Source organism: Budorcas taxicolor, chromosome 10, assembly GCF_023091745.1.
Source record: "Budorcas taxicolor isolate Tak-1 chromosome 10, Takin1.1, whole genome shotgun sequence".
Lineage (NCBI taxonomy): Eukaryota > Metazoa > Chordata > Mammalia > Artiodactyla > Bovidae > Budorcas > Budorcas taxicolor.
The window spans coordinates 34,133,964-34,156,510 of NC_068919.1; the positions used below are offsets into that span (position 1 = coordinate 34,133,964).

Genomic DNA, 22,547 nt, shown 5'->3' on the forward strand with positions numbered 1-22,547 from the left:
AGCAGCGCTGCCAGGGATGAATTGGCCAGAGAGGATTGCAGAATGGAGGCCCTTTCCCTCAGCCTTGAACCCGAGCTCTCTGGTACCAGACTGACAGATAGCATAAGGCAGTGGTCTCCAGTTCTAAGCTCACCTGGCTCGTGGAAGTTCACATTCTGGATCCACCAGTCACAGCTGTGTGAGCTCAGGCAAAGTTCTTCAGTGTCCTGTGTCCCAGGATGCTGGGACATTTAATCACCTGTAATTTAATTTAATCACCTGTAAATTAAACAATAGCAGGTACCTTAATGACTTGTGAGAAATAAACACAGATATGTGTGTAAAGTAATTAGAACCATACCCAAGGCCACAGGCGCTAGACTGTACACATACAGAAATTCTGTTTTGTCTAACAAGTTAAATCTGGACAAGTAAGTTACAAGGCATATAACATCCTCGTGTGCACAGAAGACACACCAGCCTGGTTTTAGGAAAGTAGCTTGTCCTGGAACCCCTGAGGGATAGGAGAACCAGCTCCAATGAGGCATTGCTAAAGGGAAGCCTATAGGCTTTGTCCTGCTCCCTCTCTCAAGGGGCACGTTCTGGACAGTGGGAGCCTGCCAGCAGAGGGACAGCCACAAACCAAAGAGGAAAATGTGCCTCTGGCCCAAGAGAACAGGACTGTGGTCATTATTAGTATTTTCAATCACATCTGCAAGGAGGCAGATCTTTAAATGTGAGAATCAGTACGATGCCAAAGAAGGAACCCTCAGACAAGTGTAATGTTTCAAAAGAGGTTAGTTAGGTGGTTACTTTACAGAAGCTGCAGCTGGTTTTAGGTTTTTCCTAACAAAAATCACTCACACTCATGGTAAAGTGTTTGTCCCCCAAACTGCTAACTATTGAGTAGCTTCTCCATTCTAGTACTCTCTGAACAGTTACAGTGAGGCAAAAGTATGTAAGGGAGGTGTGTGAAGTGCAGGTACCAGCACCATGTGGGAGGCAGAGGCCCTCTGGAAGACAAGCCAGAATTTGTAGATGTCATTCTGAGCCTGAGAGGGTATTTCTCTCTTTTTAAGTGACATGTTCCTCTCTTTAAAAGCAACAACAAAAAAATCCATGAGGAATCTCAACTTTGATGCTCGTTTGAAACATACAGTCTGGTTTCATAAATTAAATGCTATATGTTGATCTAAGACTTAAATGACATTGCCTTGTTTTCTGATAGATTAATACAGTCAAGCAGGATGAGATAGAGCCCTTTCTTGAATATTTGGATATTTACAGTGTTTCTCTCCAGACTTGAAGGCCGTTGTCATTAATTTAATGTACAGATGAGAGAAACTAGTGACATCATTGAGTTACTAATTGGCCCTTCTTGAAAATGTGGGTTTGGAAACAATCTTGTAAAACTAAATAAAATTTTATTTAATTCTGTTTTCGTATTACTTTTGACAAGGCTTTTAAAGTCTTATTTTTTAATGAACAATAATATGAAAAATAAAGAATGATTTTGTTGGAGTGCTAAGAGTATGCTTCTTCCCCCAGTTTTTGGGTTTTTTTTAAATACTGTTGGTTTCTTTTTTTAATTAAAAAAAGACAAGCCTTTCCTGTAAGTACTTAAAATCTGTGGTCCATGTTTTAAAATACAGGATTACAGTAATTGCCATTGTTCTCCTTGACTGAAATCTGTCATCAAATCCTGCCTGGTTCGTTCTTATCTGTAGATGGAGTACTGTGAGAAGAGCACTTTACGAGACACCATTGACCAGGGGCTGTATCGAGACACTGTCAGGCTCTGGAGGCTTTTCCGAGAGATTCTGGATGGATTGGCTTACATCCATGAGAAAGTAAGCTTGGCAACATTTCACATCTGACATATTTCACATAAAATTTATAACAAAAGTAAATATGAGACTTGAGAAAAACTGAAATAGAGGGGAAATTATGGATATTTTGAAATAATCTATTTTTAAAGGAAGTAGAACATATCAAAAGATAAGAAAATAGCATAAAACCTCACAGTTCAAAGAAAACATTGAAGGATAGGACAGGGGTCAGCAAACTATGGCGCCCACAGGATCCCTAGTCACTTCTGTTCATTCTGTGGGCTCAGGATGGCTTTTCCATTTTTAAGCGGTTGTAAAAAAGATTGAAAGAAGGGTAATATCTCATGACACCTGACAATTCCGTGAAATTCAGATGTGTGTCCCTTAGTCACGTTTTGCTGGACCGTGGCCGTGACGGTTTATGTGGCGCCTGTGGCTGGGCCTGCGCTGCTGCTGCACAGTCCAGTAGGTGTGTCAGAGCCTGTGTGGCCCGTGAAACCTGGAAGACTTGCTGTCTGACCCTTTACAGACAAAGTTTGCCAGCCTCTGGGCTAGGTAGCAATACTTGAACAAGTAGGGAAGGGGAGCATGCTTCCCCGAGTGGTTTAGAGAAAGTGAGAGCATGATTGATTCATGCCAAGGTGTGTGATTCTGACTCAGTGCTGCCCTTCCTAGGAACATGGAAAACCAGAAAGTCATCTAGCAAGAGCAGAGATGAGACTGAGAACATAGCTTGCCAGGTGTATAAAATGTCACTTTAAAACTAGGAATTGTCATCATGACGTAAATGCTAATGGACCTAGCTTCAGGATGAAACGCAGCTTACATTTTAAACATGAGATTCTCTAATGCATTAGCATAAATATGTTTTTTTACCCCCTGTGCCTCAAGTTTCTTTAACCTTAAAATGTTTATACTGTACTATATTTATACTAAAAGACCAGGACTCTAATTTCCAGATGTCCAGTTCATAAATAGAGGAAGAAATGAAAGTGATGTTTGTCTCCCTGACCAGAACAGGGAGACAAGATGCAGCAGAGAGAAGGATCATTGAAAGTCTGATAGAGGGATGCCGAAGGGAACCGTTGGGATCAGACCTGATCAGGACCAGCAGCAGGCTGACCGGGAGAGGGTGGCAGAGGCCAGCCAGCCTAGACTAGCATGGTCTGCAGGAGACGGTCTCACCTGGTTTTTATCACTAGGTCGTCCTTTTAAACGAGGAAACAGGAATAATATAAGCTGTTCTTAGGAAAAAGTATTGTTGGTTTCTTTGCTCTCTTCTATCAGGGAATGATTCACCGAGATTTGAAGCCTGTCAACATTTTTTTGGATTCTGATGACCACGTCAAAATAGGTGATTTTGGTTTGGCCACCGACCATCTAGCCTTTGCTGTGAGTATTTTTTTTATTCAAGTGTGCCTAAAAACAAATGCATGTGCCTCGATTATCCTGTCTTCTAACATTCTCATGAGTTCCCTGAACTCTGCTGTGTGATCCCCAGGAAGTATACAAGTCTGAAGGAGTGGCTGTAAATTATCTTGCAGACTTTGAGATTGTGAATATGTTTTAGTGAGTGCATTCCTCTTGAGAGACATACAATTATTAGTTAGTGGGTGATGTTTAGGGCAAAGGCATATAATACTTTATGAAATGATTTGGTGTTTTGGTCTACCATGCCAGACACTGAGCAAGATGTTTTACACTCCAGGGACTTTTAACTTAAGGAAATAAGACTTAAAAACCATGAAACATCAGGAGAATGAGTTCTAGACAGCAAAAGTCAGAAAGTATTAATGTTATTCACAACATTGTAGTTTAACAAAGCTAAAACAATGTAAGTGAAATAGTCATATAAGATTAAAAGACAGTGAAAATTTACATATGGTTATGAGGATAAAGAAACACTGCACAGAGAAAAGAACATTTCATATGGGCCTGAAAGTCCAGTAGGCTGGGATCGAGGGCAGGGCCTGATGACACCAGAGTCGGGGTTCCAGAGAAAAAGAACTGCATAAGCAAAGGCCCTGGGGTAACCAGACATGACTGTCAAAGGCCAGCCTGTTGTCTGGTTGGTTGAAACTGTGAGGGTGTAGGGGAGCCATGAAAGAAGATGGCTTAAGGTTGGGGATTCTTGCAGGTGACTGAATACTAGGGGAAGAATTTTACTTATCACGAGCCAGAGCTTAAGGCACCAAAGTCTGGTAAACAAAGTTAATTCTAAGGGTGGTCAGAGGAAGAAATTAATAGTGAGAAGGACCAAAGGGCTAAATTAGAAGGTGACGTTAGAAGGAACAGAGAGGGAGGAAGTGGAAGGGGGACAGTAAGGACGTGGTCCTGACCAGCATGGCGGCAAATTCAAAGAGTGCTAAGACCAAACGAACGAATTTAATTTGATGTCTTGGCTTTAGTCTATAGACGGTCTATGTCTGTCAGCTTTAGTCTATAGACAGACATTTAGTCTATGTCTGTCGGCCTTTAGTATATAAGGGCCTCCCCTATAAGGGGGCCTTCCCACGTGCCTGCCAATGCAGAAAATGGGAGACGCAATTTCGATCCCTGGGTCGGGAAGATCCCCTGGAGAAGGAAATGGCAATTCACCCCAGTATCTTGCCTGGGCAATTCCATGGACCAAGGAGCCTGGCAGGCTACAGTCCGTGGGGTCGCAAAGAGCCCACACAGCTGAGCGACTGACCACATGCACGTGAAGTAGATGAGAGCTCAGGCTCTGGATGCCCGCTGCCTGGGCCAGAAGCCATGGGTAAGTTATTTAGCTTCCTAGCATCTTTTCTAAAACATGTGCCTAAGGTAAGTACTGAATTCAGAGTTGTCACCACAATAAAATAAGAATTTAGGTGAGCCCTGGAGCAGTGCCCTGCGCTGAAAATGTTACAGCTGTTGTTATCCGTGGTAGTGCTTATAACAGGAATCCATGGAGTGATGAGAGAAAAATAGTGATTCGGGTTAATGCAAGACAGCACTGTCACAGATGTAGTGGAGGAGGTGAGGCTCCCTAAGAGGTATTCACAGCTCTGGAGGGATACATTTGGTGACCAGCCACTGGGAGAGAAGAGTGAAAATTGATCCAGATAAAGTAATAGCAGTGGGAAAGTTAGAAAGTGAGTTTGTTGTTATTAGTCTTCTTTAACTCTTTCCAGTAAATAGATTCTGTTTTGAAATATGAAAATAAATTAGTTTTGGTAAACTTTAAGGGGTTCTGCCATGAAGGAGGTCTGGGTGAGTTGCCCCTCTCCTTGACCTCATTGGGTTTCTAGTGAGCCCTATGTTAGTAGGCTAACTGAACTAAAAAAACTACATAGCTCAGAAAAGCATTATTACAGTTGTCCTGGATTCTTTGTAGTATTTTTTATTCAGTCTTCATTTAGAAGTGATAATCCATTCCTGTGGAATAATATTTTAATTTGATATTTGGCTTACTTATATTTTTAGGCTGACGGCAAACAAGATGATACATCAGGAGATCACTTGATTAAATCAGACCCTTCAGGTAAATCCAGAAGACTGTGTATTTAATGCATGTATTAATAAGCAGTCCACAAAATTTCCTTTTTTTCCTTTTTTTTTAACATACAAAAAGCTGTACATATGTAATGTATACAACTTGCGGCCTTTCGAGGTACATACGCACTTAGAAAACATCACCATAATCATATCCATCACCTCCAAGTTTCTTCCTGCCTTCTTACTTATTATTATTATCATTACCAATTTTGTGATAAGAATACTTAACAGGACAATTTTAAATATGCAATACAGTATAAAATTTCTCAATTTGAAACCTGTTTTTCATTTGTAAAGATTTTATTCTAAAGCAAATTATAATTATTCATTAAGTTAACAAAATTATGAACATTCTTTAATTTTTTTCCCCTCTTCACTATATTGATTGTTCTTGAGGACTCTTAAGAAACTAGAGCTTCAATTACAATAATTTGGTTCTGTGGGCAAGCAGTTATACTTTGACCCCAGGTGGTAATGGGAGATTACCTCATGACCTGGCCTGTCTGAGATCTTCCTGCCTGACACTGCCCCTTTACCACAGCAGAGCCAAGGTATGTGGCTGGCCGGCCACGATTCAGGGTTAGCAGCTTGGTGAAATGTATGCTGCTTCTTCCTGTGAATAGTGTCAACAGACTGTGTCTCTCTCTTAAGAAACTTTTTTTAAATAAAAGTTTACCTTATCTCTAAGTCCTGTTATTAGACACCTTTTCCCTGCCTTCTTCCCTGCAGGTCATTTGACTGGGATGGTTGGCACTGCTTTATATGTAAGCCCTGAGGTCCAAGGAAGCACCAAATCTGCATACAACCAGGTAAAAAAAGAAACTTTGTGGGGAAAAGGAAAGATTGAGAGAGAGAGAGAGAGAGAAAAGAAAGAGTATGAAGATCACAGCGCTCGGGGTTCAGTTACCAGCTGAGAAAGTGGGAAACATTCGTTCATTCAGTCTGTCAGTTCAGTTCAGTCACTCAGTCGTGTCCGACTCTTTGCAATCCCATGGACTGCAGCATGCCAGGCTTCCCTGTCTATCACCAACTCCTGGAGCTTGCTCAAACTCATGTCTGTCGAGTCGGTGATGCAACCCAACCATCTCATCCTCTGTTGTCCCCTTCTTCTCCTGCCTTTGATCTTTCCCAGCATCAGGGTCTTTTCCAGTGAGTCAGTTCTTCGCATCAGGTGGCCAAAGTATTGGAGCTTCAGCTTCAGCATCAGTCCTTCCAGTGAACACCCAGGACTGGTTTCCTTTAGGATGGACTGGCTGGATCTCCTTGCGGTCCAAGTCTGTATCTTGTATCTGTTGAGTGACTGTTCCAGGTAGGACATGTGATGCCCAAAGACAGTGACTGAAGCTGGCACTCTTGCTGCCAAGAAGCTTACAGGCCTTCTGTCCATCTAAAGATTTAAACTAACTGGCCCTGGGCCAGGCCCTGGGAACACAGGGAACAACGCAATCAACTAATAAGACATCTTTTTCCAGCCTTCAGGGGGCTTGTCCACTGATGGATGAACCAAACAAGTAAAAATTCTTAAATCACAAACTATGTAAGAGCTAAGAAGAAAAGAAATGGGATCCAATGACCAGAGGACAATAAGGAGCATCGTCCTTAGGTTGACTGATTACAGAAAGCCTCTCCGAGAGGACAGCTGTCCTGATAAAAGAGGAAAAGAGGGAGAAGTCACAAGAGTTGGGGCCTGGAGCTTGGCTCGGAGGGGAGAGGGATAAGCAGAGAAAATAGCACCTCAGAGAGAAGTCTGTTAGCATGGGTGAGAGCTGGCATGGCGTGGTGCACTTAGGACAGTCACAAAGAAGGTCAGACTGGCTACAGCAAGGTGAGCCATGGGGGCAAGAGGCACGAAGCAAAGCTGGGGGGAACGCCAGGGTCAGGTGATGCAGGGCCAGCGTGGACATGATAAGGAGTGAGCACAGGCAGCCCCTGAAGGATCTCGAGTGAGAGAGTTCATTCCACCTGCTGCCGGACGCCTTGCAGAAATCCAGATGGGGCGGCTGAGCTAGGACGAGCGGTGGCAGTAGACACTGGGCTTGCTGTTTTAGTCGCTCTGTCATGTCCGACTTTTTGCAACCCCATGGACTGCAGCACGCCAGGCTTCCCTGTCCTTCACTATCTCCAGAGTTTGCTCAAACTCAAGTCAGTCAAGTCAGTGATGCCATCTAACACTCTCATCCTCTGTCACCCGCTTTTCCTCCTGCCCTCAGTCTTTCTCAGCATCATTATCTTTTCCAATGAATCAGCTCTTCGCATCAGGTGGCCAAAGTATTACAACTTCAGCTTCACCATCAGGCATTCCAGTGATTATTCAGGATTGATTTCCTTTAGGATTGACTGGTTTGATCTCCTTGCTGTCCAAGGGACTCTCAAAAGTCTATTCGAGCACCACAGTTTGAAAGCATCAATTCTTTGGCACTCAGCCTTCTTTCTGGTCCAACTCTCACATCTGTACATGACTACAGGAAAAACCATAGCTTTGACTATATGGACCTTTGTCACCAAAGTGATATCTCTGAAGTATGCAGATATGAGATGCACGTTGGAGGGGAAGTGACAGGTTTTTTTAATGGAGTGGGTGTTGGGTGAGGAAAAGGAAGGGAAACAGGACAATACTCAGCTTTCTGCCTGGAGCGGCTAGGGGAAGGGTAGTTGACTGAGCCTAGGAACCCTGAAGAGCGACATGGGAGGTGGAGGAGAGAATGGCAAAGAAAACTGCCTGGGGCACGTTAAGAAGGAAATGCCAGATGAGAAATCCTATTGGTGAGGTCCAGTCTGCTGCTGAAGACTCATGACTCAAGTTCAGGGACTTCCCTGATAGTCCAGTGGCGAAGACTCGGGGCTCCCAATGCAGAGGGCCCAGGTTCGATCCCTGGCCGGGGAAGTAGATCCTGGTTGCTGCAAGTGAAAGTTCACATGCTGTAACTAAAAAAGCCCACATGCTGCAACTAAAGACCCTGCACAGTCAAATAAATAAATATTTTTTTAAAAAAAAGACTCAAGTTCAGAAGAAAGGTCAAAGTCAGGGGTATAAATTTGAGAGTCACCAGCACACAGATGGGATTTGAAAGCTTGAGCCTGGCTGAAATCACTTAGGGCAAGACCCACAGAGGTAAATTTTTAAAACACACGAAGCAGGCAGTCTGCATCAAAGCGTGTTTTCAAGCTTGCGGTGGCAACTCTAGTGTGGGTTTTGATTCTGACGAGAGCACCAGGCAGTGAGTTGAAGGAGACCTCCAGATACCAGGCGAGGATGAGGGTGTGTAGAGGTGGACATGCCCACCCTGAGGGAGGGAGGCACCTACAGTGTCACCACTCCAGTTTAGCCTGCAAGAGGGTAATGGAATCCTTGAAAGGATTTTGGCCTAGCACTCTTCCACCTTTTGAAATGTATCCTAAGGAAACAACCAGGGACATCCAAAAAGATTAGTGTGAAAGACGTTTGTCACAGTGTTGTTTATAACAGGGCGGAATCGTAAGTGTTTAAAAGTAGGGAACTGGTTAAATTATGGGGCTTCCGTGTAATTGAATATGTCATTGAAATCACGTTTTAGAAAAATGACATTATAGTATTAAAATATTCGTTTGTGTTAGGAGAGTAAAAGTTACAGATGACACTGTGGTTCTAGTTTTAATGCGTGTGTGTGTGTGTAGATATTTTTTTAAAAGGCATAAAGTGGGCATATCTTAGCCATCAGTAGTAAATTTCTTTAGGCAATGGAGTTACGGATGGTTGCTATTTTATTCTTGGTGCTTTTCTGTATATTCCACATTTTTCTACAGCTAATGTGTAGGAAATGACAGGGTGAATGTTTGTTTTTAAGACTTTGGAGGTCACCGGTTGGAGAGGCTCTCCTGCTAATTCTTGAGTCCAACTGCATTCAAGTTTTCCTTGGAAACAGCTTCTGTGCCTGTGTGCAGTGTACCATGAGCAGTCTCGGCCTGTTTGTGCTCGGCTGCCACAGGCACAGGACCTTCTAAACATCCTCTTCCCCTTGGCAGCTGCCTACCTGAGACTGTGCACTAACTTGCCTTTTGCCTTCTTTACTTGTACTTCCCTATTTTGTGGGGATTTGTCAAGCGATCTTTCTGTTGTGCTGTGCTGCTGTCCTCATCAGTATGGCTTTGCAATCAATAGCTGATACTTGCTATCAGATGCAGATTGTGCTGTGTTTCCCTTTTGAGATGATCAATAAAAATGCAGTTTTGTTGTGTTGTTTAGCTGCTCAGTCGTAACTCTTTGGGTCCTCATAGATTGCAGCCCACTAGGCTTCTCTGTCCATGGGATTTTACAGGCAAGAATACTGCAGTGGGTTGCCATTTCCTACTCCAGGGAATCTTCCCGACCCAGGGAGCGCATCTGTGTCTCCATATCTGCATCATTGCAGGTGGATTCTTTATCACTGAACCACTGCAGAAGCCCTGTAAAGATACAAAGCTGACTCTTTTAAAGATGTCGGTTGTCCTTGCTCTGTAATAATTATTCTCAATGTGTGGCCAGGGGTTATCTATGTCTGTGGGTAGGGCTGAACCAGTTACAACTAATTTTTAAGAAAAATGTTGAAGTCGTCCCAAATATTTTATCGTCTAAATATAAAAATCTCATCTATATTTTATACTTACAGATTTTCTTTTTTTTTTAGGACAGAGTGAATTTTTTCTCGTATGGCTTATTTTTCACTTAGGTGAACGTTATCCCATCTAACAGTGCTCATACTCTAATTCCCTGTTGGATTATGCTTTCATATCTAGGTTCTAAATGTAATTCTTTTTCCTCCTCAGAAAGTGGATCTCTTCAGCCTGGGGATTATCTTCTTTGAGATGTCCTATCACCCCATGGTCACAGCCTCAGAAAGAATCTTTGTTCTCAACCAGCTCAGAGATGTATGTATCAGATGTTTTAGCGCCTCCATTTCCAGTAACCTGAATCTTAGCATGGACATTAGAATTCAGTGTTGGGTGTTTATCTGTTATTTATAATATAGAAAGGGGTGGTCCTGCTGTAATTTTCTATGTTTTCTAGTAAATGGAAATTCATCTCAGCTTATGCACTTACAATGATAAAAAACTTACCCCAAATTGATTTATTTTTGGAGATATTGCTAGGTTATCCTTTTAAAAATATTTTGAGATTTCCTCTTGATTTTAAAACAGAGGGATTTTAAAATTTTGCGTAATATCAATATAGTTACAGCAATGGGAAGGAGTTATAAGGATAGCAGATATTTAGATCTAGAAATTAGAAGGTTCCAGCTGAAGGTACTGGATATAGTAATGCCTAAAAAATACCACTATGACCAGAAGGTAAGTGGGGTCTGGAGTAAAAATCAGCCACTTGAATTTTTTTCACAATGAGATCTCCCTCAGTCTTCTTGGGTTTGATTCCTGCCTCTTCCCAAACTAAAAGGGACTAATGTTGGTGTGTGTGAGGTCAAGGGTGCCCATGGGCATCAGCATTAAGATGAGGGGAGAACAAGGTTAGAGTGAGGGAGATTTAGGTTCACATATTCCTTTGTAAGAGAAATGGAGAATCTTCCTCCTCCTTCCTAGAGCAGAACCAAGTATGCATGTCTGTTGGTATTAATCACATTCAGCATGACTAAGAATACCCTGTGAGGTATCTCAGGAAGGAGTTTGATAGTTCAACTGCCAGGACAGCGTGGGCAGCTATGTTCATCATGTATCAGGGGAAACAAAGTGATTACTATGTCCTTACCTTGACTTGGAGTGCTCTTCGAGGATTATGTCGTTGGTGAAGTGCCTTTCTTTAGTGTAAAATTCATGTTTGTTGCCTCATTTCAAGAATATCTCAAAAAAAAAAAAGAATATCTCAACTGCCAGGTTAATGTTATGACTGAGGTCTTATTTTCCAGAAAGGTGAGAAATTTAAGGGGGTGGGTAGAGATTGTCATGTTGGTTTTCTCTTCCTCTGTGTTGACCGTTCTGTACTTTTACCCTTGTTCGTTTAATAAGGTTGCTCTTGTCTTTCTCTGAAGCCCTTAGATGGTAAAATACTTTGTTCTCAAATGAGGTGCTTTCTGTCACCTAGGCTGTCATTTGGGTGAAGTTAGTGTTAAAACGTATCTCTTTGGAAGGATGGACATTGGGTTTCAAGATGAGTTTCTTGTCCATCTCCCCTTGTTAGCAAACTTTCATTTCTCTATTTGATTTTCTTACCTCTGGTGAATAAAATGCTTTCACATTTTATTGTGAAAATGTGGCAGTCTGCCAAGCACTAGCTGATTTGAATACAATATTTTTTTAGCCCACTTCTCCTAAGTTTCCAGAAGACTTTGATGATGGAGAGCATACAAAGCAGGTAATTTTCTGATACTTTAATTACTGTGTTCTCACTCTGGAGTTTTAATTACTATTTTTCTTCTTCAATTAGTAATCTTCTGCCACTCATTCTCTTGTGTCGTGGGAACAACGTGGGGGGAAAATATCAAAAGATGGAGTACTTAAAATGTGTTTAGACTTGAAAAACACTGTAAAAATGCCAAGGGCTGGCATAGAAAATTAACAAACTACAGGGTTCTTTTTTTGTGATTCATCATGCTTTTGAAATACTGTTTGGACCTTTGGCTTAGCTATTGAAAAAAGAGAACGCTCTTACAGCTCATTGTTTGAGATTAAGCTTGAAACTTTAAGAAAAAGAAAATACATTTTAAAACTATAATTTTGTCCTGTCTTATATTGGTTAAAGTAGCTTATATTGTAAAGGGGAAGACTAGACAGTTAGATGATACAGTAATTTAAACAAAATAATTTTTCCTCCATACTATAAATACATGTGTGTGTGTACACGCACGTGCCTGCTAAGTTGGCTTCAGTTGTGTCTGACTCTTTGCTACCCTATAGAACGTAGCCTGCCAGACTTCTCTGTGGGTTTTCCAGACAAGAACACTAGAGTGAATTGCCATGCCCTCCTCCAAGGAATATTCCCGACCCAGGGATCGAACCCGTATCTCTTACATCTCTTGCATTGGCAGGTGGGCTATTTACCACTAGCGCAACCTGGGAAGCCCCTGTAGTATATGTATGTCATAGTGAATTATTAGCATCTGGCTAATATGAAGGAATAATTGTTAGTGAATTTTTTATAGTGCTTCTGGTGTGCCTTTCTTCTTAGTGCTGGCTGTTTGTCTTAGAGGAACCTTCCATGGTTAATACTCTCATCATGTAGAAGTTTACTCCTTAAACTGATTTCTTAACAATTATAATCAAGGCAGAATCCCTTATTTAAATTTTAATGTTGAGAACAGAAACCTAGCTAGAATATTGCATTAATTTGCTATTTTTTGATTATTGGTTTTGTATCTAGATGGACCTAACTTTTTTAGACTGATTTTCCTCCCCTGTAAAATAGAGATATTAAATATCCTTTATTTTATATTGACACAAACATCCTATAATTTGGTAGCATTTAACATATGACATTTGTTTATGGTTCGAGGGACCCATTCTGCCTCAAATGTTGAATTAGAACCATTAGAAAGTGGTTTCCCAGGTATCTCAGTGGTAAAGAAACTTCCTGCCGATGAAGAAGACACAAGTTTTGATTCCTGCATCAGGAAGATCCCCTGGAGGAGGAAGCAGCCACCCACTCTAGCTTTCTTGCCTGAGAGGTCCCATGGACAGAGGAGCCTGGTAGGCTATAGTCCATGGGGCTGCAAAGAATCGGACATGACTGAGTGACTGAGCATACATGAAAAAATACATTGAGTCATGTTTCTCCTTCTTTTACTAGCTATTATCACTGACCTGAACTGAGTTGTTCCCTGTGTTTTTTAGGGTATCATAAGTAAACACTCAGATCATAGCATTTCCCTGTAATGAGGTCAGTCTTATTCAGTATTCCCACATGGTGGCTTCTGTGGTGGTGTAGTTAAACTGCAGGCATAAGCACAGCTATACATACCATTTCTCAAGACAGTGATTGTCCTCCTAGCACAAGGACTTACTGGGCACCCTGGAGCATTTGCACTGGGGATGTATAAACTTATCCATATATAACCATATATAAACTTAACCTCATAAAACGTATAAACTTAACCACGGCAGCCACTGCCACTGCTGCCTCCCATGCCACATTGTTGCTTTTTGTCTGCAAGAAGGCAGCATAGAAAATGCTTATTGACTGAGTATAACAGTTATTGCCACATACAGAAATTAAGTATTACTGTTGATTTTGCTGAATAGGATATTATTTTTACCAGTTTAATTTAACATATATATTCATAAAGTTGTATCACATCAGTTCCTTTCTTTATATGAAAAATAATTACCTGTGTTTTTAATTCTAGCCTCAACCAGGGTTAAGGATTATGGGGGAGGGTATTTTAAAGATATGTAATTAAAGATGCTTAATGAGATTCATCTATATTGAGGTTTTCTGATCTCAAGTATTCCTCTAACTCCTTATGAACAAGAGAATTACAGAATCATTCTGGGGCCTTTCAGAGGTTTAAGCAGGGAACTATAGTATCTTCAAATAGTTCCCTGCTTAATTAGGTAGTAGCTATGAAAGTATAATAAATGAGTAACAGAAGAGAATTCAAGGGAATGGTATGAATACAGATAACATAAAAACAAGATGTTTTCTACTGATTTAGGGATTCCAGCAGCTCTTAAGCATTATATTTTCTACTAAAATTAGGCACCTAAAAATAACTTGTTTTGTGTTCTTGTATCTTGTCTGGTTCAAGAACCGTACCAAAAAAGCTGTATTTTAGATACAGTGTGTGTAGAAGGCCTAACTTTTGCTTCTATGTCTTTGTTGAAGGTTTTTTGGTCCTTTATAACAGTGAAGTACGAAAAGGGCCTCTACCTTTTAGGAAAGATATTATATTAACATTACCTTGTTGCACAATCCTATGACCATAATGAACTATTGGGGGGAAATGACAAATTCAGAAATTTCAGAAATACCAACTAAAATGGATACTCTAAGGGGAAGAAGTGTGTCCTTTAGGACCTGAACTAACCACCAGCTTGCTGGGAGAATTCCCGAGCACCATCCATCGCATCCCATCCCCAGTATTGCATTGTAGAAATCTGTCATCTCCTGGCTGTTGAACCACGATCCGGCAAAGCGGCCCACGGCCACAGAACTGCTCAAGAGTGAGCTGCTGCCCCCGCCCCAGATGGAGGAATCCGAGCTGCACGAGGTGCTGCACCACACCCTGGCCAACGTGGACGGGAAGGCCTACCGCACCATGATGGGCCAGATCTTCGCCCAGCGCGTCTCCCCTGCCATCGACTACACCTACGACAGTGACATACTGAAGGTGGGGTGAGCCATGGCTTGAAAGAGCTTTACCTGCTCTACGAAAGGATCGAGTCCATTCCTGAATTTTCCTGGGTTCCTTTAATGCCTCCAACATAAATTCTCTTTTTTTTAATTGAAGCATAGTTGATTTACAGTATTGTAATAGTTTCAGGTATACAACAAAGTGATTCAGCTATATCTATCTATTCTTTTTCAGATTCTTTTCTATTATAGGTTATTATAGGTTTTATTATAGGTTGTTTCCTAAAGGAAATCAACCCTGAATATTCACTGGAAGGACTGTTGCTGAAGCTGAAGCTCCAGTTCCTTGGCCACCTGATATGCAGAGCCGACTCATTGGGAAAGACCCTGATGCTGGGAAGGATTGAAAGGAAAAGAAGAAGGGGATGGCAGAGGATGAGATGGTTAAATAGCATCGCCAACTCAATGAACATGAATTTGAGTAAACTCCAGGAGATGGCACCGGACAAAGGAGCCGGGTGTGCTACAGTCCATGGGGTCACAAAGAGTCACACAGAACTTAACCACTGACGACAATTATAAGATATTGACTATAGTTCTCTGTGCTATACCATAGGTCCTGGTCCAGCATAAGCTCTTAGTTTGAGGTCTGTATATGCAAAATGTGTGCGTGGGCATTATTCTAGGAAGAGCCACACTTTTAACCACTTACTTGTAGGAGTTCCTGATCCACCCCCTAACCAAAGAGGGTAAGAAGTGGTGCTTTCAGAGACCAAGCCCTGGCCCAGATGCCAGTGCTGAGAAAACCAGTTCAGATCCGGGTTAAATAGCCAGCTCCCAGTACTGACTGCACATGAAAGTCACCTGTGAGGCCCTTTGACAACACAGAGGCTCAGGCCCTACATCCAGTACAGTGACTTGGAGTCTAAGTGTGAAGCACTTCAAGAATCTCTGTTCAGGGACTTGCCTGGCGGTCAGTGTTTAAGACTCCATGGTCCCAATGCAGGGGGTCCAGGTTCAGTCCCTGGTCAGGGAACTAAGATCCTGAGACCTGCAACTAACACCCACTGCAGCCAAATAAATACATAAACAAAAAGAATCTCAGTTTAAAAGCTCATCAGGTGGCTTCTGAATGAAGCACAAGCAGGTTTGGGAGACTTCAACATTTTCTTTCTTAAAAGCAAAAACAGTCTGAAACAGTATAGCAAAATGTTAAAATTTTATAAAGTTGGGTGAGTTAATAATAGATATTTGTTATATTCTGTATACATTTCCATATGCTTAAAATAGAATTTGAAGAGTAGCAGAAAGTCCTGGTAAGGTTTGTGGAAGATCAGTATAGATTTCAGGGGCTAAGTGGTTTTTCTTCACTGGTATATTAGATATCTACAAGATTACAGTTGACTTTTTAATTGTTGGTTTTTTGCTTCTGTAGTGTCTTTAATAAATTTTCTGTAGTGAAATAGTGCTACTTTTATTATAAGAAAAAATGAAAAAGAAAGTTATTTACAAAATATATAAATGCCATGTAGCTTTCAAGAGGCCCACTATGAAATACTGTAGTCTGTGGGAGGGGGTTTGATGCTGTTAGATGTTTGACTGCCACAGTATCTCCGAAAGTCCTTTTGGAGAGTTGTGTGTAGGACTAGCTGTCTCTGAAAGGCACACATCACCGTTGCTGAGAGCGTGGACTTTGAACTGAGGAAGCCTTCCCAAAATAGGCCATGTTGCAAAACATGTGGTTTTCTCCTTTCCTGAATATGTTCAAAAGAGGAGTGACTCGTTGAGATCTGTTTTGTGATCTTGGGAATAAGTAGTATAATGCATACGACAAGCCACAGAAAGATATTTTGGGCGATCCCTTTGATCAGGCTTCAATGACACTTGAGTTGGTCATGTTCTAGGGCAGCTTCTCCATCCGCACAGCCAAGATACAGCAGCACGTGTGTGAAACCATCATCCGCATCTTCAAAAGACACGGTATGTCCTCTTTTAAAAACATGGGCCTTCTCAAAAGACATTTTGTTTCCTCTTCAGAAAATCATGTTAATGGACTTGGGTGCAGCCATGCTTAACTTTTAAATTCAGTTACACTCATTTGACACCCGTGATGTTTAAGCTTATTTTTATAATTCAGCTTGTGGAGGGGAGACAGATTTGAGTATTATAACCTTGTTGCTAAAACATAGTTGGTTTGTGGAGTCGGAAATATGACTAAGGAATTTCCTGGCAGTCCAGTGATTAGGACTGAGTGCCTTCACTGCCATGGGCCTGGGTTCGATCCCTGGTCAGGGAACTAAGATTCCGCAAGCTGTGTGGTGCAGCCAAAAAAAAAAAGGAAATGTGACTAAATTAACAAACTTAACCTTAGATGAGCTTTCCATTAGTAAACTTAGGGAATTGAAGATAAAGTGATTTCAACAGTCCCAGTGGCAGATTCTTAACTGTCACGTTTGTGTTTGTTTTAATTTATGTCTCTGGAAAGCATGAGAAACAGTGACCAGTTATTTTTTCTCATTTGGTATAGGAGCTGTCCAGTTGTGTACCCCACTGCTGCTTCCCCGAAACAGACAAATATATGAGCACAACGAAGCTGCCTTATTCATGGACCACAGTGGGATGCTGGTGATGCTGCCTTTCGACCTGCGGGTGAGGCTGGCAGACTTTGCTGACAGTGTGGGTGCCATGCCTGGTCCCAGGGCTGGTATCATATTAAAGGAATAGCCCCACCAATCATTCTTGCCCCCAGGCTTATTTTCTTAATGTCACCTCTAGGAAACGTAATCTTAAGAGAGTTATCAGGGTGACAGCATCATTAGAGCATCATGGTAAACCTTTGACGGTGTGTGCCTCCACCTTAGTGCTTATGTAGAAGCAGGTACCACTTCTGCACATCAGTGTTGAGCTCCTCCAGGTGATCATAGCAGGCTAACTTGGCCAACCCAGACATTTCCCATACGTTAATGTCTAGAACAGTTGAATTCTTGTAACAGCAAGGGTCACTGCTAAGTGTCTGTGCTGAAGTCTGCTCATGCTTGCTTTCTTATCCCCAGGGTTCCCTTTGACAGCAGCACGCTTACTGGTTGATCACCCGCATGGTGCTGGCTGCTAGCAAGCCCATCTGTACTGTACATGCATGTGACAGACAAGAGGTTTAATATTCCTCTTGTACAGAAAGCACTTACAAGTAGAGAGATGAGTAAAGGCTGTAACCAGGCAGTTCTCTGAAGAGAAGATGCATAGGGCTAATAATTTTCTCACAGATATTCAACCTCACTAATAAGGAAACACAAAGCAAAGGTGTCTGAACTTCACCTCTCAGACTGGCAAAAATCTTTAATGCCCACAGATGACTAGAGTTTAGGAAAATAGGTGCTTTAATATATTGCTGCTGAGAATGTAAGTTGCTGAACCTTTAGAAAAGTAATCTGAATGTATTTAATAAAGTAAATGCATATACTACACCCTTTGAGCTAGCAATCCCACCTTGAGGGATTTATTTAAAGAAATAACACATTGGTGTACAAATATTAAAAAGACATCCATTTCCGATTTATCATGGTGGTCAAAAACTGAAAACTGCTACTGTATCAGCAGCAAAATGGTTGAGTAATTTATTATGGAATATTAAAGAGATAAAATGTCAAATGCATATATATTTAGGTAGATCCATATCTATATTTGATCCGTAGGAATATCCATGGTATCCTATTAGCTGGAAAAAAAAAGTATGTTTCAAAGGAACTGTAATCTGATTCTTTTGAAGAGGTTGTGATTTCCTCAGTTCTGTCTCGCCGCAGCAAAAATTTGAAGTGATGGACGGACCAGTGTTATAGCTTGGTGTTACAGCTCAGTTTTATTTGGCAAGGAAAGGAAAATACACCCTCAAGGCATGAGGGCGGGCTGACCCAAAAGACACAAAGAGAAGAGAAGCCAGAGGCTCAGTTTTGGCTCCTTTTTTTATATGTTTTTTCTCCTCCCCCTGAGCCTGCCCTGTGTAAACTAGTCTAGCCAGGAGGGCTGTTTGTTTCACCTGAGGTTCTCACTCCAGTCCTCAGACCTTCCTTTGTTCTATTTTCACGGGCTTTTCCCTTCTTTGTGTTTTAGCCACTTCATTCTGGACTCCTTTTTCCTAATCTAACTACCTAACAATTCCTTATGGCAGAAAGTGAAGAAGAACTAAAGGGCCTCCTGATGAAAGTGAAAGAGGAGAGTGAAAAAGTTGGCTTAAAGCTCACCATTCAGAAAACTAAGATCATGGCATCCAGTCCCATCACTTCATGGCAAATAGATGGGGAAACAGTGGCTGAGTTTATTTTTCTGGGCTCCAGAATCACTGCAGATGGTGATTGCAGCCATGAAATTAAAAGACACTTACTCCTTGAAAGGAAAGTTATGACTAACCTAGACAGCATATTAAAAAGCAGAGACATTACTTTGCCAACAAAGGTCCGTCTAGTCAAGGCTATGGTTTTTCCAGTGGTCATGTATGGATATGAGAGTTGTACTATAAAGAAAGCTGAGCATAGAAGAATTGATGCTTTTGAGCTGTGGTGTTGGAGAAGACTCTTGAGAGTCCCTTGGACTGCAAGGAGATCCAACCAGTCCATCCTAAAGAAGATCGGTCCTGGGTGTTCATTGGAAGGACTGATGTTGAAGCTGAAACTCCAATACTTTGGCCACCTGATGCAAAGAGCTGACTCATTTGAAAAGACCCTGATGCTGGGAAAGATTGAGGGCAGGAGGAGAAGGGGACAACAGAGGAGGAGATGGTTGGGTGGTATCACCGACTCGATGAACATGGGTTTGGGTGGACTCCGGGAGTTGGTGATGGACAGGGAGGCCTGGTGTACTGCGGTTCATGGGGTCACAGAGTCGGACACAACTGAGCTACTGAGCTGAAGAATTCCATTTTTATTATACAGAGAATGAAAAAAGCTTAAAAAAAAAAACAGCTGAGCATGTACACAAAGATGGGTATTTGAATGTACCTGGTATGTTTGAGATATATATAGTGCTCCCACATGCGTGTGAATAATGACACATATCAGCTTGTTTGTATCCCCAGACTGAAGTGTCAAAAACTTGAACTTTTGACTGTATTTTTCTGGAGGGAGGTCTGGAATCAGGACATTGTCTTTTTTTCATATCTATGTTTTGCAGTGCATTGCAAGAACATGTTTTGCTTTTATGGTTTAAGAGGAAATTCCTTGTATGCCCTTGGATGTAGTTTTTCTTTTGCAGTAAGTCAGGTGGTTTGGGATTATTTTGAGTGAGAGGTGAGTAGGTAGCATATCAGATTTGGGCTCCGTTAGAGAAAGTACAAAAGGGCAAATATTTACATAACTATACTTAAAACTGGCTCCTTATTGTCTAGACATTAGGACACTAAAATGCAGATTGTTAAACATTAGCTTTCTTTCTGGGAGCAAATATATTAAATCCCCCCAAATAAAAAATAATTGCCCTTTGAGAATTTGACCTATTAGTTAATGATACCACGTCAGATCTCTTGAAGCAATCTGGTAATGGTTTTATAAACTGTGGTGATTATTAGTGGGTGGTTATTAAGAATTTCTTCTGTAAGATCTATGAGAAAGTCAGGAAGTTTGTAAGAGGTAATACCCATTTTGACTGCAGTATTATGTGACACTTAAAAAAAATTCACAGGTCATCACATAACTTGCACAGAATAAAATTTGGCAGAGTATATTTCACTAAAGTGATTTTCTTCTCAAACTTAAGAACCTAAGAAATGCCACAGCAAATAAGGTTGGTGTTATATCCAGCAGTGAGATCAGCTGCTGACTGACCAACTCAAAAACATTCCAAGGAGTATGAGTGGCGAGCAGTGCACAGCTCTGTGAACATTCTCAAAACCACTGAATTGTAAACTTTAAAAGGGTGAACTCTATGGTATGTGACTTACAACTCAAAGGTTAAAAAAACAAAAGGAGTAGTGGTCGGCACCTCTTGATACTGACCTTTGAAACTTTATTTTTCAGGTTCCTTTTGCAAGATATGTGGCGAGAAATAATATATTGAATTTAAAGCGGTAAGAAAAAATGGGGGTTCATTTGGTGCACGTGGGAAAGAAACCCAAAAAGAGTATTTCATCTGCTGTGATCATTACACAGTCAAGTGTTTGGAGTTTAAAGTACTGAGCTTGGAAAATGGTCACAAAGCCCAGCGCCAGTACCCCTTTCTGTGATCAAGACTGGCATCCTCCTGTTTGTAGGAATGTTGCATTTGGGTGGCAGCCTGAGACTCCCAGTCTTTTCTCTGCCTTGTAAATGTCCCCAAGCCACTTGACCAAGTACTGTCACAAATGGTTGCTTCGAAAGACATCTGGCTGTTCTTGATCACAGATGGCCCCTTTTAAAATTTAATTGAAAGGACAAGTGGCCGGTGGTCTCTGTATGAAAACTGCCTGCACGGGTAACTGAATAAAAACAGCTTGTGGAGAAGTGGAGGAAACCCAGCAGGAGTGCTGAACCTCCAGGCACTTACCGCTGGGGAAAGGTTTTCATTCAAATACCACAGGGGCAAACACCAAGATCTGCATAAATTGGAGCAATGTCAGCGAGGCATCTGACTTTGCAGCTCCTTTCCTAAACAAAGTCAAAGCTCTTTTACATGCCTTTATTCTCAATTCCAAGTAAACAGTTACTAATCATAAAGTGTGGGCATCACTGTGTAGAAAGCAAACACTTACGATAAACTTGTTTTTCTGTGTTATTTCATGTCTATTTCAGACTTAAAAAAAATAAACCCCATTGCTTAATAGTGGCAACACTGGGAATTGGAACCTAGATACAAAGCGTGACTATTCTGGGCAAATCTATCTTTATGTTGTTCTCTTAATCATACTGATTGATTTTTCCATATTATTTTTCCATATTATTTCTTTTATTCAACAATCTCTTATACATATGTAATTCCAGCAAGCAATGACCTTAGAAATGCGGGCTTCTCTCCGCAGATATTGCATAGAACGTGTGTTCAGACCTCGAAAATTGGACCAATTTCATCCCAAAGAACTTCTGGAGTGTGCATTTGATATTGTCACCTCTACTACCAATAGCTCGCTGCCCACCGCTGAAGTCATCTACACCGTCTACGAAATCATCCAGGAGTTCCCAGCACTTCAGGTTCCTTCCCAGACCCTAACATCCCAAGGTTGTCCTGCTAGACAGAGTCCTTCAGCAGGTTCCGTGGGGCCATAGAGCAGCTCCTCAGGTGGTGCTGGCCGGGAGTCACACTGCCACTCAAGCCCCTGGGAAGGCTTCATGTCGCTTTTGGGACGTCTCATGCTCTTAGCTCCGCCTAGAAAGGAATGAATTTTGTTTTTGTTTCTTCGGTTGTGGGGAAGCTATAGTTTCTCCATGCATTCCAAAATTTGAGGAATTCAGCTAAGAGTCCTAGGATACTTTGAGTATGTAGGGAACCCTCAGCTCCCTCCTACGCCCAGGCTCTTTTTAAAAAAATAGGTACTAATTATTTTATTGCTTTAGATTACATGGAATGCATTTTCTCTCTTTTTTTTTTTTAATCAAAGTTTAGTTGATTTGCAACAGGTTTTAATTTTTAAAATTTTTAGCCACACTGCGTGGCATATGGGACCTTAGTTCCCCAACCAGGGGTCACACCCAAGCCCCCACCATTAGAAGCCCAGAGTCTTAACCACTGGCCTGCCAGGGACGTTCCCGCCCAGGCGCTTAACAACTGGCCTCGCTTTGTGTGGTCTCTGTGGACTCCCCAGCCAGCGGAGGCTCCTGCGCACTCAGTGGTTGCTCTCCTCGGCCTTCCCTCCCCATCCCCGCTGCTCGCCCCTCTTACTCTCTCCACAGCAACCTCCCATCAGTCACCGTGCACCCCTGTCCAGATAGAACTCTCTACCCAGCTGTAGTGGGGGCCCGGGAGCCGGCCTGCAACCTCCCTGATGGGCCAGCCGCCTTTTCTTCTCA

General features: G+C 41.8%; 1 protein-coding gene across 1 annotated transcript in view; it reads left to right on the plus strand.

Annotated features, from left to right (window-relative positions):
• EIF2AK4 (eukaryotic translation initiation factor 2 alpha kinase 4) overlaps positions 1-22,547 on the plus strand; it is a 100,754-nt gene that overhangs the window by 52,319 nt on the left and 25,888 nt on the right. Inside the window, exons 15-25 of the mRNA XM_052646297.1 lie at positions 1,707-1,829; positions 3,096-3,200; positions 5,256-5,313; positions 6,057-6,136; positions 10,110-10,211; positions 11,593-11,646; positions 14,381-14,617; positions 16,485-16,560; positions 17,108-17,229; positions 20,586-20,635; positions 21,563-21,731. Of these exons, the coding sequence (XP_052502257.1) occupies positions 1,707-1,829; positions 3,096-3,200; positions 5,256-5,313; positions 6,057-6,136; positions 10,110-10,211; positions 11,593-11,646; positions 14,381-14,617; positions 16,485-16,560; positions 17,108-17,229; positions 20,586-20,635; positions 21,563-21,731 (1,176 nt within the window). The remainder of the gene's footprint in view (positions 1-1,706; positions 1,830-3,095; positions 3,201-5,255; positions 5,314-6,056; positions 6,137-10,109; positions 10,212-11,592; positions 11,647-14,380; positions 14,618-16,484; positions 16,561-17,107; positions 17,230-20,585; positions 20,636-21,562; positions 21,732-22,547) is intronic.